The 21498-nt window shown below is 43.4% G+C and overlaps 1 protein-coding gene across 1 annotated transcript in view; it reads left to right on the top strand.

Moving 5' to 3' along the window:
• Positions 1–19210, top strand: part of HDAC9 (histone deacetylase 9) — a 504774-nt gene extending 485564 nt beyond the window's left edge. Inside the window, exons 24-25 of the mRNA XM_056857023.1 lie at positions 1347–1431; positions 18806–19210. Coding sequence (XP_056713001.1) covers positions 1347–1431; positions 18806–18972 — 252 coding nt within the window. The 3' untranslated portion in view covers positions 18973–19210. The remainder of the gene's footprint in view (positions 1–1346; positions 1432–18805) is intronic.
• Positions 19211–21498: the final 2288 nt, after the last annotated feature.

Below are 21498 nucleotides of genomic sequence, written 5' to 3'. Positions count from 1 at the left end.
AATCTGAGAAATATAGTATATAGTATATAGTACTATATATATATATATATAGTACACCAGCATGGTATAGTGGTTAAGAGTGGTGGTTTGGAACGGTGGAGTCTGATCTGGAGAAATGGGTTTGATTCCCCCCTCCTCCACATGAGCGGCAGATGCTAATCTGGTGAACCAGGTTGGTTTCCCCATTCTTCCACATGGAGCCAGCTGGGTGTGTTGGATTGTGAGGGCTTTGTTATTCCCAAATCACTGTTAAATTAGCAGAGTGCACAAAGGCTGTTGTGCACAGAGAAGCCCATCCAAACCTCTGTGTGTGCCAGGTACAAAATTGCTAGGAGCCTTTTGTCTATTTAACTAATATACTTCATTTATTGTAGGAAATCCATTTCTGGATAGGATAAAGTATAGTTGCCTATCTATTCTAACTAACTAGGATGGAGGGAGATCCAGGACATGTGTCCTTCCCTCATAGTGGCAAGATGGAGAAGAGTGCCAGTGTGTGTGAGGAGGTGGGGAAGAAAACAGGAAGGAAGTAAGTTTCCCTAAGAGTAGCAATCTACATATCAAAGGGATAGGTCAGAGCAGTAGAGAAAGGATGCCCCAGTGTCTTGTCCCCTCTCTCTGACTCACTAGTCTTGTCCCCCTCTGGAGTCTGAGGTTAAGAGACAGCGCAAAGTCCTTCACTTCCAACAGGGTGACCTTGGGCTAGTCACAGTTCTATTAAGAGCTCTCTCACTCCCACCTAACTCACAGGGTGTCTGTTGTGGGAGGGGAAAGGAAGGTGATTGTAAGCTGGTTTGATTCTGCCTTAAGTGGTAGAGAAAGTCGGCATATAAAAACCAACTTTTCTTCTTCTTCTATATGCGTGGTTATATTATTTATTTTTTATTTTCCCTTCTGCAAATGATGGTTACAATGAAGGATTGTAGAAAAAATAAGAGCCATGGAATGCCCACTTCATTTCCAAGGCAACTTCAGCAAAGTGTTATTTTGGCATACAGCTGCACATATAGACACAATGGAATTTGATTTGTGAGGAGCCTTACAAACATTACCCAAATAACTAGCATTTTTAAATGACTAATACACAGACATGCACCTGCTTGAGAGACTCCATAGATTAGTCTTGCAGTCACTGGAAAGACCCCTTGGAATTCAATTACATGGCTGAAAAACAGAAAGCAAAACTGTGCCCTGTCCATTTAGTGGGAGGGATCCCAGCGACATGCTAGTTGCTTCTCTGGCTGAGGCTGTCACGAGGATTAAGCATTTCCAGTGTGCTGAGCTTCCATGTGGTTTATTGCAAATTCTTACTAGTTTGTGCTTGATTTTTTTTTCTCTTCTTGCAGCTGGAGCCCCTCCCCGAAGAGGTTCTCCACCAGACTCCTAATGTGAACGCAATGATTTCTTTGCAGAAGACCACCGAAATCCACAGTATGTTTCATGACTTGCTTGTTCTTCAGAACGTAATGTTAGATCTTAGGAAGGAGACAGTTTTAGAAGATTCATGAACAGGGAAATGTACATGCAATCCCATTAATCTGAGGAGCCCATGGGGATGTTCATATGATAATGGCTCTGTGGGAAAACCAGGCTCACAAGCACTTGTTCCTACCCAGGGAGGGAGGGAGAAATTTATTTAGTCATCCTGGGTCTCCAGTCCAACCAGGCTCCTCTTCTTCCACTCCCTATTTCTCTCTTCGAGTGTATGTATGTCTGGGTCACTGCCACCATCAAACCAGTTTTTTGGGGTTCACTCTGCCTGAGGGTTTGAGCTCAAGCCCCCGCTGCTGCTTTGGCACTGAAGTGCTTAGCATCGTGTTCCAGTTTCCCTCTTCTTTTGCACTCATTACCTAGAGAATTGCTCTGTTGAGCACACTAGGGGCCTTTCCTCGCCTACATATGGACTGAACAGAGGTTTAACATGGGTCACAGAGATTCGACTGCCTTTATTAAAAATAAAAGAATTTAATAGGAGGATAAAAAGGGCACACCACATCTGCAAACACAACAGACTGAGCAAGCCAAAGAAAAGCAAAAAATAAAATGGGACAAAAACAAATCCCCTAATCCCTGACTCTTACATATCCCTGCAGATGGTAATAAGAGATAGGCAACTTAATTCTTGAATTTGCAAACATTTAGAAATCACTCATTAATAGGGCTGCCAGGTCCCTCTTCACCACCGGTGGGAGGTTCTGGGGGCAGAACCTAAGGAGGACAGGGTTTTCAGAGAGGAGGGACTTTAATGTCTTAGAGTCCAATTGCCAAAGCGCCCATTTTCTCCAGGTGAACTGATCTCTATCAGCTGGAGATCAGTTGTAATAGCAGGAGATCTCCAGTTAGTACCTGGAGGTTGGCAACCCTACCCATTAACCTTGGTATCCGTACTCAGGGCCATCTGACGATAATTTGCTTTCCTGACGATAATTTGCTCATAGTTACTTCCTCCTCCTTGGGGCATAAAATGGCCAAGAGTGATAATCCTCAACATGCTCAAAGGTTTTATTATCTGCCTTAGATCACTCCTCCAGCAGACTATCCTTATCTTCAGGTCTGCCAAATGATCCGTTCTTCACTTTGGCTTCCAAGAGCTTAGGTGTGACTCTAGCTGTCTGTTGTCCGCCCTTGGCCTGGGTCATCTGCATTCCTGTGACATTAGACAGCTCTGTGCCTGGGAGGTGTATCATACTTGTTTATATTTCCTTCTCCCCCCCCCTTTGCGAGCTAGCTTTGAGCCTATACAGAGTGCAGACCCACAAATTATCCTCTGGGACTGCAAATGTTTGCACTCATCCTGGGGTATAAGGCATTTCACCCCAGGCACAATCCAGTAGCTTTTTGCAGTTTCCTCTTTCCTCCATGCTCACCAATTAGGGGTTGGGTACTAGAACCCAAGAATATATCAAGAATTATATACAGAAGGTCACAGATATGCTGGTATCAGGTTATATGATAAGTATATTTAATTTGTACAATGTGACTGTTCCATTTTGATAATGCAACTCACATATTTTTATTTTCATGTGTTTGTAAGACATCCTTATATAACATACTGAGTGCAATCCTTTGCATGGGTTTGCCAGTCTAAGCCTCTTGATTTAATTGGGCTATAGTAATTGTCCACAACTGGATTGGCTTGTCCACACAGAGTAATCCATTTATATGTGACTGCTATAGCATAACAATAGTGTCATATCCAGTGCCATGGATACAGCCCATGAAGATGGCTGCGATTGGAGCTTTCTGCTTCAGGCACCAAAATATTAGGATGTGTCTGTCCTATAAATACTAGATTGGTCCAAACCTGGGATTAGATCCAAAGCTTCTTTCTACTTCCAGAAGAGCACCTTCTGTTTACAAAGGCACCTTCCAGTAAAGCACCTTTAGATCTAACCCAATGATTTGAATACTCCTATAAAAACTATATAAATTCTGCTCCAGAACAGTTTGCAAATAATCAGCTGGGTGAATCTGTTGGGTGGGTGGGTGGGTGGGTGGGTGGGGGGAGAAGGGCCATGATCCAAAGTAGTACACATAGGAAGGTAGACTCCTGCATATGAGTTGCTGTTACTTTATTTTATGAACACCCTTGCAAAACTCCAGCAGCGAACACGGGTTCATTTCTTTTACAGCCAAGTTAAGTCTAATTCCTATGCCAGCAGATCTGGCTTTCTTGCACATCTGTTTTTCTAGCAACCCCCCACCCACTTTGTGAACATTGAAACCCATAAATAATGGGTTTTGAATTGCTTGTTCGTTGCAAAGTCTGACTGTTGCATGAACATTCTGTGGGAACACTGTGGAATGCCTCTATAACCTTTTTATTAATTTTTGTGTTTTGTTTTAATGAATAGAGATTATAGTCTCTAAATGCGCCATTAACAGAGAATGTTTGTCGTCCTTTGTGTGTATTTTTTAGAATTTGCCAGACCCAGAAATTGTTTAGTGCGCTATATACACAGTTTTTAGTCACGGATTTCATACCTTTGGAGAAAAGCCAAGATTCTATCACTTAATCTTGACTTTTTAGATATCTAATATACTTCAGACTTTATCCCCCTAAAATTCTCTGTTATGTAAGGATCCTGCTAACAACTCACATGGTCATGGGGCTACGTGTCAAAGAAACCAACATCCTATCATGCTACTACTTGATTGAGGAGGCTGTTCTTTTACTCCTCAGTTTTGTGACTTCTACTGGCAATACCAGTTCCATTTGTTCGTAAAAGAAATCCCACCCCTGGAAGGGATTCAAGCTGTATCCCAAATTATAAGTGAAACCATTTACATCCAGCTTAGTTTTCCCGCTGCCTACTGAACCCTTTCAGTTACACTATAAATAAGCAATTTATCCCAACTCTCATCTTTGCTGCTGACATCCTAGCACAAATCTCTTGCTGCTTCTTTGCTTTAGGGAGCGATCCCAAGTAGAGTCACGCTCTTAAAAGCCCATGGATTTCAATGGGTTTAGAAGGGTGTAACTCGGCTTAGCAGAGCACTGTTGGTGTTCTCAAACTGTTGGAGAGTTCGGGTCTGTTTGTCAATGTAGGCTTAGGGAGTAGCTTGGCAAGGCTAACCCACCCAGCTTCCCAAGACTCATAGGCAGGCCACAGGGCTGTGTCTGGATGTGCTTGAAGTACCAGGGGGTGATTTTGCCACATGCATTTTTTGTGTGGCGCATATTGAATCACATAGCAATAGATTACATTTTGTATGTGAGGAAAAACAATGCTGAAAACTAGATTTCAGCCTAGCATGGTAAAACCCAGATCTACCACATGCAGCCACATTTCCAACACAAAACGTTTATGTTCCGAAACTGGCTCCAGTTTTGCACCCATGACCAATTTAATTTTCTCTTTAGGTCTTCCCAAAATGTTCCTCTCTGCTAAGGTGCCATTTATAAATAAACGGGTTCTAAACTCTTGAAACACATGAACACATGAAGCTGCCTTATAGTGAATCAGACCCTTGGTTCTCAAAAGTCCGTATTGTCTACTCGGACTGGCAGCGGCACTCCAGGGTCTCGGGTAGAGGTCTTTCACATCACCTACTTGCCTAGTCCCTTTAATTGGAGATGCCGGGGTTGAACTTGGGACCTTCTGTATGCCAAACAGATGCTCCACCACTGAGCCACAGCCCCTCCCCTAAGAGTTAAGGAGCAATTTCTTCCCACTCACCCTCTGTCTTTAGCACCCCAGCCTTGCCTCTGTTGCCCCCTCCACCCGCCAGAGCATCCCCTGGTATTCAGGAGTGGTTCTTCAGGGGGAACATGGGCCGGGGCATAGTGGGATGTGGGAAGGTGGCAAAAAAGCCTTCCCATGCTTTGTTGCAGTTCTTTAGGATCCCAACCCATGCCATTTGGGGATTCAACCTTCCTGCTTCATTAGATGGGTCACTTAAGGGACAGGATCACCAGTGGATTCTTCTGATTCATAGCAATTTCCCCCAGAGGGCAAGCATTGTTTAGGCTTCTGAGAAACGTGTCCCCTTGCCATAATAACTATAACTGGAGACCCCCTGCTAGTTCCTGGATATATACCCCAAAGGAACCTGTATTATTCCAGCTACTGACATGTCTGTTGGCCTTCCAGCACTTCAGTGCACTCTTCTGAATTCCAGATGCCATCCATCTGGAGATCAGTAAGCCTTTGAAAAGTTGTGAGACCAGGGAAAACACATACAGGCGTTCTGGGCTGTTCGCGGATTACTTTGCCCCTGACTGACCTTGGTTCTTTTATGATGTTCCACTTGTGAGTGATCAGTTTGCCATCACCCAGATACCTCGCTTCACTTTTCATATGCTTCCTCTGTTGTGGCAAGCCAGTGGTTGAAAAGTCCCTTTCCATTTTTGTGCAAATCCACACATTATAATGTGAGCCGATACTCTCTTGCCTACTCCCCCCCCGAGATTTCCTACTATATATGGCTGAGCTCCAACATCAGCCAGCACATTTGTATGTATATATTAAAAATAAATTATTGTGCTAGCACACACCCTGAGGTTAGAGGCGAAAGAACATCCAGGACTAACAAAACCTGATGGTTCTGGCAACATTGCTGTGTAGTCTCTATTCTGGCGGTCCTAACTTCTGCTCCTGTTACAGTCATCTCTGATGTTCCTCTCTGGGATTGAATGAAATGTACCGGCTATTCTTACGCTATCCAATTTTGCAAATATTGTTGCAATGAGAGCTCTTGCTGTGCAGAAATGATGGCCCTGCTGCCTCTCAGATACTCGGAGTTCATTAAATGGTGTGCTGTTCTTTCAGTTTATGGCTTTCTCAGGGAGGCTGTGACATCGACCTTGGAAAGAGAACACTTTCCGACTTGGCACTGTGGGATCCAGCAACAGACCTGATCGCGAGCCGCTTGAAATCCCAGTCGCAACTGCTCGCACACTTCTAGGCACTCTTGTGTTGGACCTAAGCTTACTAGGCTTCTACCACCAAGCTAGCTAAAAAATTCTCATAAACTATTGTTATTTTCTTTAGGTAAGTACTGGAAGTCTGTGGAACCTTACGTTGTGCCAGTTAGTTGTAAGTTGGCTGAGACTCAGAAACAGGAGAGAGAGGAGACAGAGGCAGTATCGGCAATGGCCTTACTCTCTGTGGACGTCGAACAGCCTTTTCCAGAAGAACATGGCAGGTATGTGCAGATGCTGGCAATGATAGTGACCAAAGTCTGCTTACCTATGTAGAACAACTGTTTAAAATCGCATTTGTTTGTTTAATCCAGGGATTTTTAGCATTCTCTTTTTTTTTTGACAACCAGGGACAGCCTACATTGGCTGAAGATTATCAGGCTACCATAGACCTTCAAATGTTGTTGGTTCGTAACCACAGGGTTTGTTTGCATGGAGGATGTGGAAGTGGCTCTCAGGTCTTTGGCCTCACACCTCTGTCGCTACTTATTAATAGGCCCACAATAAAATTGTCATTGATAACACTTCTTCACATTGGAACATGGAGTTAAAAAAACAAAACAAAAAACAGTTCACCAAGCAATATTCAGCCATACTAGGTTGCATCACGAAATGACAAAATGGTATCTAGGCTTAGTCACATGCAGAAAATCTCACAGGGGTAGCCATGTTGGTTTGTTGCACCCAGAGTCAAAACAGGAGCCCTGTAATGTTTAAAGACGGGTGTGTTTTTGTTATGCCTTGAGCTTTCAACGATGGTGGTGGAAAGGATGGTGGTGCAGTAGGGCTTTCAAGGCAAGAGACTAACGGTGGTTTGCCATTTCCTGCCTCTGCATAGTGACCCTGGACTTACTTGGTGGTCTCCCTTCCAAGTGCTAAACTGGGACAGAACCTGCTTTAGCTTCCAAGATCTGACAAAATCAGGCTAGCCTCGGCCATCCAGGTCAGGGTTTTCAAGGACTATAGCCCACTTTGCCCTATGCATGAGATGGGTCCTGCCTCATGCATTTGATGAGATGGCCTCTGGTCCTCAGACAGGGTTGCCAACCTCCAGGTAAAAAGGTAAAGGTCCCCTGTGCAAGCACCGTGTCATTCCTGACCCATGGGGTGACGTCACATCCCGAGGTTTACTAGGCAGACTTTGTTTGCGGGATGGTTTGCCAGTGCCTTCCCCAGTCATCTTCCTTTTTACCCCAGCAAGCTGGGTACTCATTTTTACCTTGGAAGGATGGAAGGCTGAGTCAATCTTGAGCCGGCTATCTGAAATCGACTTCCATCGGGATCGAACTCAGGTTGTGAGCAGAGCTTTTGACTGCAGTACTGCAGCTTACCTCTCTGCTCCACTGGGCTCCCAACCTCCAGGTACTATCTGGAAATCTCCTGTTACAACTGATCTCCAGCCAATCGAGATCAGTTCACCTGGAGAAAATGGCCGCTTTGGCAATTGGACTCTATGGCATTGAAGTCCCTTCCCTCCCCAAACCCTTCCCTCCTCAGGCTCCACCCCAAAAACCTCCCGCCAGTGGTGAAGAGGAACTTGGCAACCCTATCCACAGACCTTTATGCTAGAATTAAAAATGGCTGGTCTCTAAAGAGTGACAAGAGTCCGAGCAATAGAAAACAATACAAGACCAATTGTTGAAGGTTCATTACCCAAGAACTTCTCTCTAGCTCCAATCGCCACTTCCCCTTATTTCAGAGCTTTCTCAATTTCCCCCTAAATCAACAAGGCCCTTTCAACATTTTCAGTGGTGATGTCTGCGCCTGTGCTGCAGAAGGGAAAGGCACCACCTTCAAGGATGAATGGAAAAGATCTGCAGAGGGACAGTGAATGAGTCACTGTGGCTTTTCTTTCATCTAAAGAGGCACAGCGGTGGCCATTTTTAGCTAGCCTCTACATCAGTGTTTCCAAACCTGTGAGTCAGGACCCAACAGTGGGTCGCAAAACCTCTGAAAATGGGTTGCAGGCCAACTCTAGTAACTTTACAGTAGTAGCTGAAAGAAGTGGGGGAAGGATAGAAAGAGGCATGTGCATGGGTGGGCTTTCTTAGTGCTCTCCTTCAGCAGCCCAACCTCTTGCCCAGCCCCCTGCAGTGCCTCACCAACCTCTGCAAGGGTGTGGTGGTGGGAGATATACTGCACTGAGCCCCTTGCAGCCAACCTCTTCACCACTATCTGCCACCTTCACGTATCTCCTCAACCCAGCACACCCCCAAGCACCCCTTCTCAAACTCTGGCTCTACCTCAGCTTACAGAGGAGGAGCAGATGAACTCCCACTTGCTTGGGGTTCATAGTGGGGGCAGCTGCACTCTTTGTGTGATGTTTGTTGGTTTCTCAAAACATCTGATTGGGCACTATCAAAAATGGAGAACAGGAACATATGGGTGTAGGGTTGCCAGGTCCCTCTTCACCACTGGCAGAAGGTTTTTGGGTGGATCCTGAGGAGGGCAGGGTTTGAGGATAGGAGGGACTTCAATGCCATAGAGTCTGATTGCCAAAGTGGACATTTTCTTCAGGTGAACTGATCTCGGCTGGCTGGAGATCAGTTGTAATAGTAGATATCCAGCTATTACCTGGAGGTTGGCAACCCTATATGGGTGTCAAGGTCATAGTTTGCCTAGGGCACTGAAAAAATCTTGGCCCAGCCCTGGATGAGTCACCATACAAAGTAAATTTGGACTTGTGGGTGGGGTTGCTAACCTGCAGGTACCAGCTGGAGATCTCCTGCTATTACAACCGATCTCCAGCTGATAGAGATCAGTTCACCTGGAGAAAAATGGCCAATTGGACATTGGACTCTATGGCATTGAAGTCCCTCCCCTCCCCAAACTCTGCCCTTCTCAGGCTCCGCCCAAAAAATCTCCAGGTATTTCCCAACCCGGATCTGGCAACCCTACTTGTGGGTCACCATCCCAAAAAGGTTGGGAACCATTGCTCTACACACATTTATTTTAACTGTGAGCCAGGAAATGGGCCTTAGTCTGTATGGTTTTAGAGGGATGTCAACAAAGGAGAGAATGGAGTCAATGGGTCAGAATTATGTGAGGCCACAGAGTGTGATCCTGCATAGCATCCTCATATGATCTGTAGCCAGCCTTGTTCCTCTATTGGAACTGAAAGTGGTTATTAGCATTAACCTCTGGAGTGGTTATGCAGTGCAACAGGTGTGTTGTAAATTTAAACTGCCATCACCTGGATGTAAAAAGGACATGTACAAATGAGCTCTTTTACTAATGAAAATATATTGGTTTCCCTGGATCTGCTTGGCCAAAACTGGGAGTTGCCCCGTGATGAATGAGTCTAACTACGCTTTGTTTCCTACAATGAAGTCCGATCAATGAATAAAGGAGGGAGTGTTCATTTTCCCTGTCTGTCAGCTGTTGTTTCACACTGACCTAACACAATTGACTTGGACATGAATTTAACAATTCTATAAAATGAAAGAACAACTGCCAATGTACTTCACCGATCAAGTATTTCAACATGATGTGTGAAGAGTTCCATGTAGTGAACAGCAAAGAGAGTTGATCCAGTCAAAAACTGACTCTGTTAACAAAAAAACACACACAACATTATAGCGTTCTTAGATTCATCCAGGCCAAATCCTTTTGGCCCTTCTAAGCAGCAAAGGAGAGTCCAAATTAAGTGGGGCTGTTCTGAATCCATCGCGTGAGGGAAAGGGGAAGGAGGGAAGAGGGGGGAAAATACAAACAAATCCCATACAGGCTTAGCTTCTCTGTGAACCTGAACACACAATTAAAGGAGGGGGTTGTGAATATACAAAAACAAAAATTTGTGTGTGTGTGTAGTCTGTGAAGTAAAGTACCAGAGAAAGAGATCCCACATTTAAACTAGCCCACATGCCATTTACCAGAGCCTGTGCTTTTTCTATCATAGCTCCCACCCTATGGAACAAGCTCCCCATGGAGGTGTTCTGAAAAGGGTGAAAGGATTGCTGCAAGACCATTTTATTTGCTAGTGCTGTTAATGGGGTAAAGGCTACAGGCATTTTAGGGTAGAGGGGCATAATTTGGGGCTTCTTTGTATTTGTATGTTTTAAATTTGGAGTTGTAAGTTGACCTTAAGGTGGGGAGGGGCCGTGGCTCAATGGTAGAGCATCTGCTTGGTATGCAGAAGGTCCCACGTTTAATCCCCTGGTATCTCCTGTTAAAGGGACTAGGCAAGTAGGTGATGTGAAAGACCCATGCCTGAGACCCTGGAGAGCCACTGCCTTCACAGCCTTATTTTATTTCCTGAGATCATTCTGCTCCTTTATAATCACAAGCAAAAACAAAACAGAACAATTTCAGAAAATATACGCAAACTGGGAAGGGAATAAAGCATGATAAGTTTTCAGATAAGCAAATGTAAAAAATGCTTCCTGCATGATTATTTTGAAAGAGAATTTTAGTTTAGAGTTCTTTCTTTTTCCAGCGCGGGATGCCAGCGTGAAGCACCTTTTGCTAACGTGGAGAAATGTGAAATGAAATACAAACTGCCACTAAGGTCTGAGTGACCTAATTTCTGTGGCCAAAGCCAAAATTTTGGACTCAATAAATGAAGCGTAATTAGTCTGGCAGATCAAATTACAGAGTTTAAACTAATTAGCAGCTAATTGTCATATTTTGAGAGTGTGCTAATTTGAAACCACCGCCACTTTGCAGTAATTGATTTGCTAAGAGCTTAAATAAAGCTTCCTCCCCCCCAACAATGCATTTGCTTGTGTAAATATATTAGCTAAGCTGTCATAACATCAGATGTGGCAATTTCAGCCCCCTTCCCACCCACCCCAGCCAATTTAAAACAAAAACCTTTTCCCATAAACTGAACTAGTATTGGAACCAAAAGGAAGGGCAATGGGGGAACTAGGGCACACGATAATATAGATAAAGTGGAATTCAAGCAGCTGCCAGATTCATTACACTTCCTCAGTCTGGACTGGAATCAGGGAACAGTCACCACAGTGAACTCTTCTGTGGAAAAATGGCTTCCCTTGAAGGGTCTCTTGCTTTGCTTAGGAGCCTCCTCGGTGTCTTTGTTGGCTCTTCAGGAACTTGGTCGCCTGAGATGATCCAAATGTCTACGGAACATATATGTGCCGAATCTGTGTGATTTCCCCAATTTGCGTCCAGAAGTTTGTCCATTTACCGCTTTTTCTGCCCAGGAAGCACGCAGAGGGTGAAGAAAAAGGAGGGGAAAGGAAAACGGGGGAAAGCAGAGACGGAACAGTGAAGACAACTTAAAAAAACAACAACTGGTTAGGCTAGTCAAACTTTTTAAAAAATCAAGCAAGAAATAGCATTAAAACACTGGCTACCAAATGAAATCCCCTGAAACCCGTTCCTCTCCTCTGTCCTACATTTAAGATCAGATCATGGAGATACAGTGAAGCAGCATTTAACACAGAGAGCAGAGCTATGCCAAAATGAACCTCATCTCCTTAATAAGAATTAATCAGGGAATTATCAAAGAATTAATTCTGCCTTTTCTGATAGGGTGGGTGAAGTTTTCTGTCAGACAGCCATGCCAGACAACCCTGAAGCTCCTGCCACTGCAGAGTCACCACTGATCCCCTGCGCAGCCTGAGAGTCCGAGTGGGAAAGGGTAATCAACTGTAGGGCACTGGGGAACCCCCGGCCAACCATCTTACAGTTGCTCCCCATTTTCCTGTGTCTCGTACAGTGTGGCAGGAAGGGTGATCAGGTGTCTTGCCCTACCCTACAGCTGATGGTCCTCCCCCCTCTGCTGCCAGAATAATTTAGAGGCCCGTTCTTGAGTTTGTCCAGGACCACAGAATCATTATGGGTGTCCCTGTTGTTACAGGCGAGGCCTGTGTTTCCAGTATCTGGCAACCACTAGTTTGGCTGCCATTAAAGATCCACACAGAGATTTCTCCCCAGTTTAGCAAACTGGAGTAGTTCTTTTCTGAGCATCCACACGATGTTGTGCCCTCATCATTCACTATCCAGGTTCTCCCCGGCTTTGCTCCAGTCTTTCTCCAATCTTTGAGTGATCTTTTGGGAAAGATTTCTGTTAAAGCATGTTTGCATGCATGGGGATGGAGAGGCACATTTTAAGGTCCTACCCACGTGTGCCATTTTCCTTGCCCCAGCCCCCACCCCTCCATGCCACCACAGGGGCCTTTGAAAAAAAATGGTAATTGACTATTACTGGTTTGAAGCTATGGTGATGTCAATTGCAAAATGTAAAACTGGTTTAGCTTAATATTACAGCAGTATGTCAATTACTATCGTGTTTTTTTAAAAGCCTGACAAAGCCCTCTGGTGGAGCAGGTGAAGATGGCACCTGCTAAGGGGCTGAGTCCATCAAAGCATAAAGAAAATCATGATGTAGACAGGACACTCCACTGTGACTCCAATGAGTGCCATGACCATGTGGAAGTAACTCTAGTCTTTATCAGTAGCATATTATGCCTTCATATTGACAACCTTGACCAGGTATAACTCACAGGCCCTGAAAACTGAGCCTTGCTTAATGTGCCTTCCCTTGCAAGGGAAATGACATTAAAATCGAGTTTTACAGTGATGTCTCCTGTCATGTGGGGAAAGTAAGGTGACCCTTCCCATAGTCTTCTGCTTACTATTCAGAGCAGGTGAAGGGTTCTCTGTGAATATGAGTAATGAAGACATCAGGTGACAATCATGTCATGAACCTTACAACACCCCACAAACACGATGGCAATAAAGTTAAGCTTCCCACTTTCCCACCTTGAACCTAACCATGAACTGCAACTGTATTCATTGTTGGAGATATTCAGATTAGTGGGGAAATGTTTAAATATTTTTGAACAAATGCAAAAGAGGAGAATTTGCTTTGAATGAGTTTCCCTACATTCATTTCATATTGGTATACTGCCCAGGCTTATTCCTTTTTTTTCTTGAAAACTTCCAAGGAAAGAGACGATAATCTATTTGGGCAAGTTTTCATTTGGGCTAAACTGCTGCTATCTTTTCTTCAACATCCAGCTCTCAAACCCACTTTTCTGTGGTTTAAAATGAATACTTCTTGTCCTGTCCTTGGTGGATGGGTGGATGAGCAACTGTTTCCTCCCATTCCCTTGGAGATCCCTCTTCATATTAAAAAATGTCAGCTTATTGTCCCATTATATTCCATGTTTTCCCATGGAAGTTGAGAAGTATTATCCCTATATTTAATAGTAAGCTGGTGGCTTATACCAGTCACAAAAATAGCCAAACCCACAAAATAGGGGATTCTATATACTCAGGGGAACTTCTCAGGTATGCTGAACTAATGACCTTATAAATTAAACACACAAAAAACCCTGGAATTCACTGCCAATGGAGGTAGTGATGGTAGAGTTGCCAACCTCCAGTAGTTGGAGATCTCCCGCTATTACAACTGATCTCCAACCAACAGAGATCAGTTCACCTGGAGAAAATGACCACTTTGTTTTCTGCCCAGGCCCCTGCCTGGTGGAATAGCCTCTGGCCCTGGTCAAGGCCAGCTGGACACTCCTTGTTAGTGCCCTTGTGTCCACCATGGGGAAGCCGCCACCATTTTAAAGTGATTTAAAAATTCTTGATTGGGCCTGCACCATAGTGGGCTGAAGTGCTCTTGTCCACCTTCCCCATGCCTTTTCAAGTGCCAAAATAGTCACTTGCCTGAAGCTAAAGTTGCCAGGTTCATCTTCACTACCGGCAGGAGGTTTTTGGGGCAGAGCCTGAGGAGGGTGGAGTTTGGAGGGTAGGAGAAACTTCAGTGCCATAGTCCAATTGCCAAAGCAGCCATTTTCTCCAGGTGAACTCTATTGGCTGGAGATCCGTTGTAATAGCAGGAGATCTCCAGGTTGGCAACCCTACCTGAAGCTGTTTTGGCACTTGAAAAGGCATGGGGTGTGTGTGGAAACAAGAGTTTGGCCTTGTGTGAAACACAATGCGGGACTAGATGGACCAGTGGTCTGATTCAGCAGGACTCTTCTTAGGTTCTTAAAATATTTGCATACCCCTCCTTAGGGTTGCCAGGTCCCTCTTTGCCACGGGTGGGAGGTTTTTGGGGTGGAGCCTGAGGAGGGTGGGGTTTGGGGAGGGGAGGGACTTCAATGTCATAGAGTCCAATGGCCACAGCAGCCATTTTCTCCAGATGAATTGATCTTTATGGGCTGGGGATCAATTGTAATAGCAGGGGATCTCCAGCTAGGGCTGCTAGATCCCTCTTCACAACCGGTGGGAGGTTTTTGGGGCGGAGCCCGAGGAGGACGGGGTTTGGGAAGGGAGGGACTTCAATTCCATAGCATCCAATTGCCAAAGCGGCCATTTTCTCCAGGTGAACTGATCTCTATCAGCTGGTGATCAGTTGTAATAGCAGGAGATCTCCAGCTAGTACCTGGAGTTTGGCTACCCTAACCCTCCTCAGTGTCCTGATGTGGAATGAGTACACTCCAGGATGTATAAAATGTGGAGAGCAGCTGAGAGTCAGTTTTGAAAAAGAAAGGGAAGGGGGGCAAATTGGCCTGTTCAAGTCCCCAGAAGTGTATAGAATCTTGGAAGGAGAACTGAAGTGTATACAAATAGGGAATTTACACATTGTCCCTTTGCACAGCTTCACACAGCTTCCCACTCATCAAAACAAGTATAGCTGAGAACCCAGTCAGGCTGGCTAAGTAACCTGTGTTGAAAACCACGATACAGAATCAGACTCTTTTGCGTGTTTGTGTGTGAGAGGGAAAGAGTAAGAGGGAGAGAGGGAGGGAGAGAGAGTAACATTTTCTTAGCAAGAAACTTGCCAGTTACATTGGACGCTATCCTGATTTTCAAAGCTAGATGACTCATTTCCAACTCGGAGTTTGAAGAAGGTGGCTCTTTTCCTGGCCAACTAATATCTGACTCATTTACCACTGAGAAAAAGAGAAAACGGTTCTGGCTGCTCACCCGTCTTAGGGGTTTCTCCCCCTCTCCCTTGTTTTCTCCTTTCTATTTTTTTCCCCAAAGTGACATCATCGAGTAAACAGTTATTTCAGTTTGATTTATTCTGACATGCTGAGTGGAGCAGACTTCAGGGGGAAGCTGTGATTTTCTGGGTGTTTTAATGTTTTGTTTAGTTAAAATAGAACTTCATGTGGTTCATGTGCAACAGAAACTTAATTGAAATTGCCAAGAGGCCCCCCCAAAAAAGGTAACAGAGATGTGGTTGCTGAGAGATGAAAGACTGGGGATGAAAAAGATGCTATTATCGATTTAAATGAAAAAGATCATTCGGTAAACAGCAAGGGGCCTCCAAAGCTCTGTGCATCATACGTGCTGATAACCACTCGTTTTGTCAATGAGATCTACACTGAACTGATTTGAGCCCTGCATTGGACAGAGAGACGCATGAGTAATCATTTACTCTGAACATATTTCAGCAAGGAACTTGCCTTAGAAAGCTAGCAAATGTGAGCAGTTCTTAGGATCGACAGAGGTTGGACATTATAGCACTGCTGTATTTGCATTCTTCAAGGCTCGAAGGCCTTACATTTTCTGTTCCCTTCATGATCACAGCATAGGTTTGCCAACCTCCAGCTGGGGCCTGGAGGTCTCCTGGCCTTACAATTCATCTCCAGACAGCAGAGATCAATTACTCTGGAGAAAATGGCTGCTTTGGAGGGTGGACTCTATGGCATTATAGCTAGGGTTGCCAGGTCCCTCTTCACCACCGGCGGGAGATTTTTAGGGTAGAGCCTGAGGAGGGCGGGGTTTGGGGAGGGGAGGTACTTCAATGCCATCAGCTTCAGTTCTCCCTCAGCCATTTGACCCCTTTATTCAGACACTGGGCCATGTATTATTAGTATATTGTATGGAAACCACATTGAGCTGTAAGGAAAGGCACAGCTCTATAGATACAATGTTGGACTGGGACCTGAGCAATATCAGTTCAAATTCTAGCCAAGCGATGACCTCAGTTGCCAATCACTGTATCTCAATGCGCCTCCCTGGAAAAATGGAAATAAACAATCTCTATAATCTGGGTCCAGGATGTATCTCTATTCCACTTTCTCCAGTGTGAACGTATCTGCATTTTAAGTGCTTGCTTTTGTTTGCCTGGTGTGAGGCTATTCAGGAGAGGGCCTCCTCAGTGGTGGGACTAAGATCATTGAATTCCTTCCGCAAGGAGATTCGATCTCTTCCATCGTTGGCTTTGAGATGACAGGCAAAGGCTGTTCTGTTTCAGAGAGAAACATTTTTAGCTGATGGTTCTTTCACATTCTGCTACTCAGTCTGTTGGGACTGCTGTTTTTTGTCTGTGTAAATAAGATAGTTTGTTAAAAAACAAAACACTTATATCACAGATTTTGTAAATTTTGTTAACCAATAGGGATTTTAAACTTGAAAGATGGAACATAAATTTTTACTCTCTCTCTCTCTCTCTCTCTCTCTCTCTCTTTCTCTCTCTCTCTCTCTCTCTCTCTCTCTCTCTCTCTCTCTCTCTCTCTCTCTCTCTCTCTCTCTCTCTCTCTCTCTCTCTCTCTCTCTCTCTCTCTCAGATTTCATATTGAAGTGTTATAATAATAATAATTTATGGCAGTCACAGACCAGTAAATACAATATTGCATTTCTATGCTACAAATCCGGAATCTCAAAGATTTCATATTAATGAAAGCATATTTAATGAGGGGAATATAAAAGCTTTAGTAAGACATAACCTAAAATTCGGTAGTCATGGATGGTGCTAGGTAAAAATGTCTAAGGAGAGTGTTCCATAGTCTATGAGCCACCCCACTGAAAAGACCTAGCCTCTGGTTGCCCTGCTGGTTAGCTTCCAGTGGCAATTGATTCCACAAAATGTGGGTGCTGTTATTCTCACCTAGAAAGAAGGTTGTTTTAATTTTCATTTTTCACATGGAGAATCACACTCGAGCTATAGTTATTTATCTAAGGGTTGTTCAGGGGCTCAGAGGCCAGGCCTAAATTTCAGAGGCTATTCCTTAATTTCAAGTCCAGCCTTTATCTACAGAACACTGAAGCTCAAGAAAATGTAAGAAGTACAGCATATTCTTAATATCAAGAGCAATTTACCCATTTCCCCCCAAACAAGAGCCCAAAGTGAACAATACACAGAGCTGTGCCAGGTTATGTTTGACAGTTGGTGCAGAAATTTCTCCTTTCTATTTATTTCCAAGCCTGCAAAGTAGGGTACCACAGTCCTGGATCATACAGGGAATTCTTAACCTGTGATTCGGTACCACAATCGGTACGCTTCCACTAGCATTGAGAAAATGTTGTCAAGGGCAGCACTTGAAAAACCTTTTCCTCCACCCTTTTCGTTGTGAGCATTCCTCAGTATCATCCATAGCTGAGCAAGAGCCAGTATATCCTATCAGTCAAATGTGCGTGTGGATTTCAGATTTATGTGCAATGTGAAGACACCAACAACGTGCCGTTCATAAAAAGAGACTATGGCTGACGGAGATTTCAGGTTTTGCCATAAAGGGATTCCCCCTTCCTTGCCGCTGTCATTCTAGACAAGCTCCCAATGATAAACATTTAGAACATTAATGAATTAATCTGTCCAATCTGAGATTTCACTGATGAAAGTATCCTAAACATTTGCATCTGTCAAAAATGAGCACACAACATTGTGTATGTGTGTTCTCCAGCATCAATGTAGGATTAAATTCCTATTTCTGACCTCTCGTCCTGTTAGCAGTGCAGCTTTAAAAATAATTTCTGATCCTCTACTCTCCAGAGTTATTGGGTGAAGGGAATACTTTATTTTCTCTTTTTTGCATGTCCAACAGCCAATTTAGCTCAGTCTCTTGGCAGTCTCCCAGGTGATTGCTAATAAAGATGATGTGCATAATCAGATTATTTATTATTATTAGATACCTGCTTTTTGGCAGTGGTTGGCTAATCAGATTCAGAATTTGAGCTCGGAAGTTTTAAGCAGGCAAGCAGCCAACGGACGTCTTAAAAGGAAAGAAGCACAACCGTGGAGCCTTTACTGAATTCCTTGCCGGTTACCTGATTTTGAGGAGAGTATCCCATTGTTAAAATTGGGTCCATAAATATTACTTAAAAAAAAAAAAAACAGAGAGAAAGGGTTGCACATCCCCCCATTAAACTATTTGATTTTTTTTTTTTTTTGCTGACACAAAGCATGTGCATTTCTGAACCAAAAGGTATAAAATATTCTGACAATTTTAATATAAACAGGAACCTTGTGCAGTGATTGCTTGGATCGAAAATGTTTTTCCACTTGACATTTGTTTATACTTCCTAGGAAAGGAACTTTATTTATGGATAACTGAAGAACACAAATAAACATGGGGGAGAGCTGAAAAATCAACTTTGATTATGCATGAAAATCTACAATGTCATTGTGTACTCTGGTTCCGTATTCTGATTGCCTGTTTATTTTTCTAGAGCTGCTGGCGAGCCCATGGAAGAAGAGCCAGTCTTGTGAAGTGCCAAGTCCCCCCCCTCTGATATTTCCTGTGCGTGACATCATTGTGTATCCCTCCTCCCCTCCCCAAGCACCCTTAGACGTGTCTTGTCTGCTGCCTGGGTGGCACAGATCAGATGGAACATAAACATTGGGCACACAGTTCTGAACAGCAGCCTCACTTGTTCGTTGGATGGACTTAAAAGAGCCGTCCTAGACTCCTTCAATGTAACCGCTACAATTCTAGAGTTACAGTAAACCAGACCTTGCAAAAGAGGCAGCCTTGAGCAGGCTTTCGTAAGCTGCGTGATCCACTCGCCGACTTCAATGGTAGAATAGAAATATTAAAAGTAATTTGGCGTACTTGACTATGGTTGCCTATAAAAATGGGAACAGCCTGCAAAACTGGGGAGGGGGGAAGGGAGGGGGAAAGCTTCACAAATCGCACCGCTTGGACATTCTGAACACATTTTACTGGATTGGTTTTTTTTTTTCCACACTGTTAAAAATAGTTCCTGGGATTGGTTTCCTTTGCTCTTCTTAATGTCGTGAAATGTGGGGGTCATTTCTTTATGGTGCCATTTGAAAAGATGCTGTAGCAATTAATGAACTGAAAAGAATTGGTCAGGAAGTTGGTTGAAAGTAAACTCTGCTCCATGGCCTTCCAAACCGAACTCTGTTAAGTGGCTCTCTGACTTAAGTCTTTTTTGTTTTGTTTTGCGTTCCCGCTTTAATGTGGCCTTTTGTAACACTAGCAACAAAATGCACTCTGCAAGTAGCGAGGGAGGGTTTGTTTTTCATCAGATGCTGCACAGTCTGGAGAACACACGAGCAGCTTAGGGATCACGGGATTCCAGTAGGCTCCCCCAAAATTGATAGCTGTCCCCTACATGGTTTAGCCTCACTTCAAATTCTGGGTGCGTCCAAAGGGAGGTAAGCAGAAAGAATCCTCCTGAGGTCTGCTCAAAGTTCAGGTGCTTCTGTAGCACCAGATTTAAATGTCAGTCACTCTCTTCCGCAGAGACCAATTAAACTTGGGGGGGGGGGAAGGCTGTTGGTGCTTAATATTAAAAAGATTGAAAAGCGCGCTGCCTGTTTTTTTTTCCTCTTTCAAACATAGCACGATTATGATGCAAGTAACTGCAGATCTAAGGGTGTCACTGAAGGATTGTGCCTTTTACTGATCATGAACGCTTAAATTCTTACACATGTTGCCTTATCGTCACAGAAGGGAAAGGGTGACTCAGAGCATTTTAAGGGACACAAATAGCGAAAGTTATTATAAATAGAGGAGTTAAAGTAACTGTCTGTAAATTCCCCCCCCCGACCAAAAGAACTTAACATATTATCTCCCTTCAGCCATTCTACGTTGCATTATAGCCGTTTTTCTTTTAAGCAGCAAGCGATGCTCTTGGTTTATATATTTTCCAAGCTCAAAGGATACATTAAAGCCATAAGTGAACACTGTCATGCTTTTTATTCAGAAATCTGAAAGAAACCTTAATTAAAACAAGGTTTGGAGAAAGCCACGGTATGAAAGATATGGTACAATATGGTTCTAGTTATAGCAGACTCGAACCTGTAAATCAAAGATGAAAGATTTCACTCAAATAGAATTATATAATTCTCTTTTGTTATATAGGCGGTCTGCATTTTTCCCCCAACGTGTTTGGGTTTGTTTACAATTAGCATTTTAATTGGAAAGACTTTTTACTACAATATGGAAACTGCCTGATATATCGCAGAAATTTGAGACAGTCTTTGAAATAATGAGTCAGGAGGAGAATTTAACCCAGTTGAATGTGGAGTTGTCTTTTATTATAAACCTATTATGATGAAATAGATACTTACAATTAATTATTAGAAAAATCAAATCTTACCCAACGTTTATCACCCAATTCCTGTTTTCCTGACTAATAGAAGCAAGCTGAAGAACTTAAAACTTCCGAAGGACAAATAATATCTTGTCCTTTGATATCAATAGGGTTACATCTGTGAGTGAAGCAATATATTCTGAAAACTAGCCAGAGTGATCCTACTTGACAAGTTACTCCAGTTGTCCAATAATCATCCTATAAACTGTGTTTCATATTAAAAACCACCATGCCTGGTGGTGTTTATTATTTAAGTTTCATGGTTTAAACTAATCTGGCATCGTAGCTTAAATAGCAGTGCTGAAAACTTCACTTTATAGTTATAAAACCCATTTTCTTTTTTTGCAGCCTAAGTTAAAATGAATGCTTGAGTGGAAATATGAACAATGAAGCCATACTGATTTAGCTTTGTATTTATAACAAGGAAATGTGTAGATTTGAGTTGGATAGCTTCGCGCAAAAATGGAACCAAAAAATAAAATAAAACTGCACTCCTGGGTACACTTGGGAATAAGCCCCATTGAACTCAATGGAACTGCCTTCAGAGTAACAAGCATCTGAGAGGGATAGAAATTAAATCCCTTCTCGGTTTCATTCATGCGGTACATTCTTTTCTTCCTTTTTTTTTTTTTTGCCTATGTAAAACCCTAGCAATGTCAAAGGGACGGCACCAGTAACTTGTTGAGTGGATCTGTGCAGATGAGCCGAGAAAAAGAGCTTCAGCTAATAATCTCTTTTTTTAAAAAAAAACTGGTCTTGCATAGGTTCCCTTTGCTGAAGGCTCAGCATAGGTAACCACA

This window comes from Euleptes europaea, chromosome 11 (genome assembly GCF_029931775.1).
Source record: "Euleptes europaea isolate rEulEur1 chromosome 11, rEulEur1.hap1, whole genome shotgun sequence".
Classification (NCBI taxonomy): domain Eukaryota; kingdom Metazoa; phylum Chordata; class Lepidosauria; order Squamata; family Sphaerodactylidae; genus Euleptes; species Euleptes europaea.
This window is presented reverse-complemented; position numbering and strand designations above follow the sequence as displayed.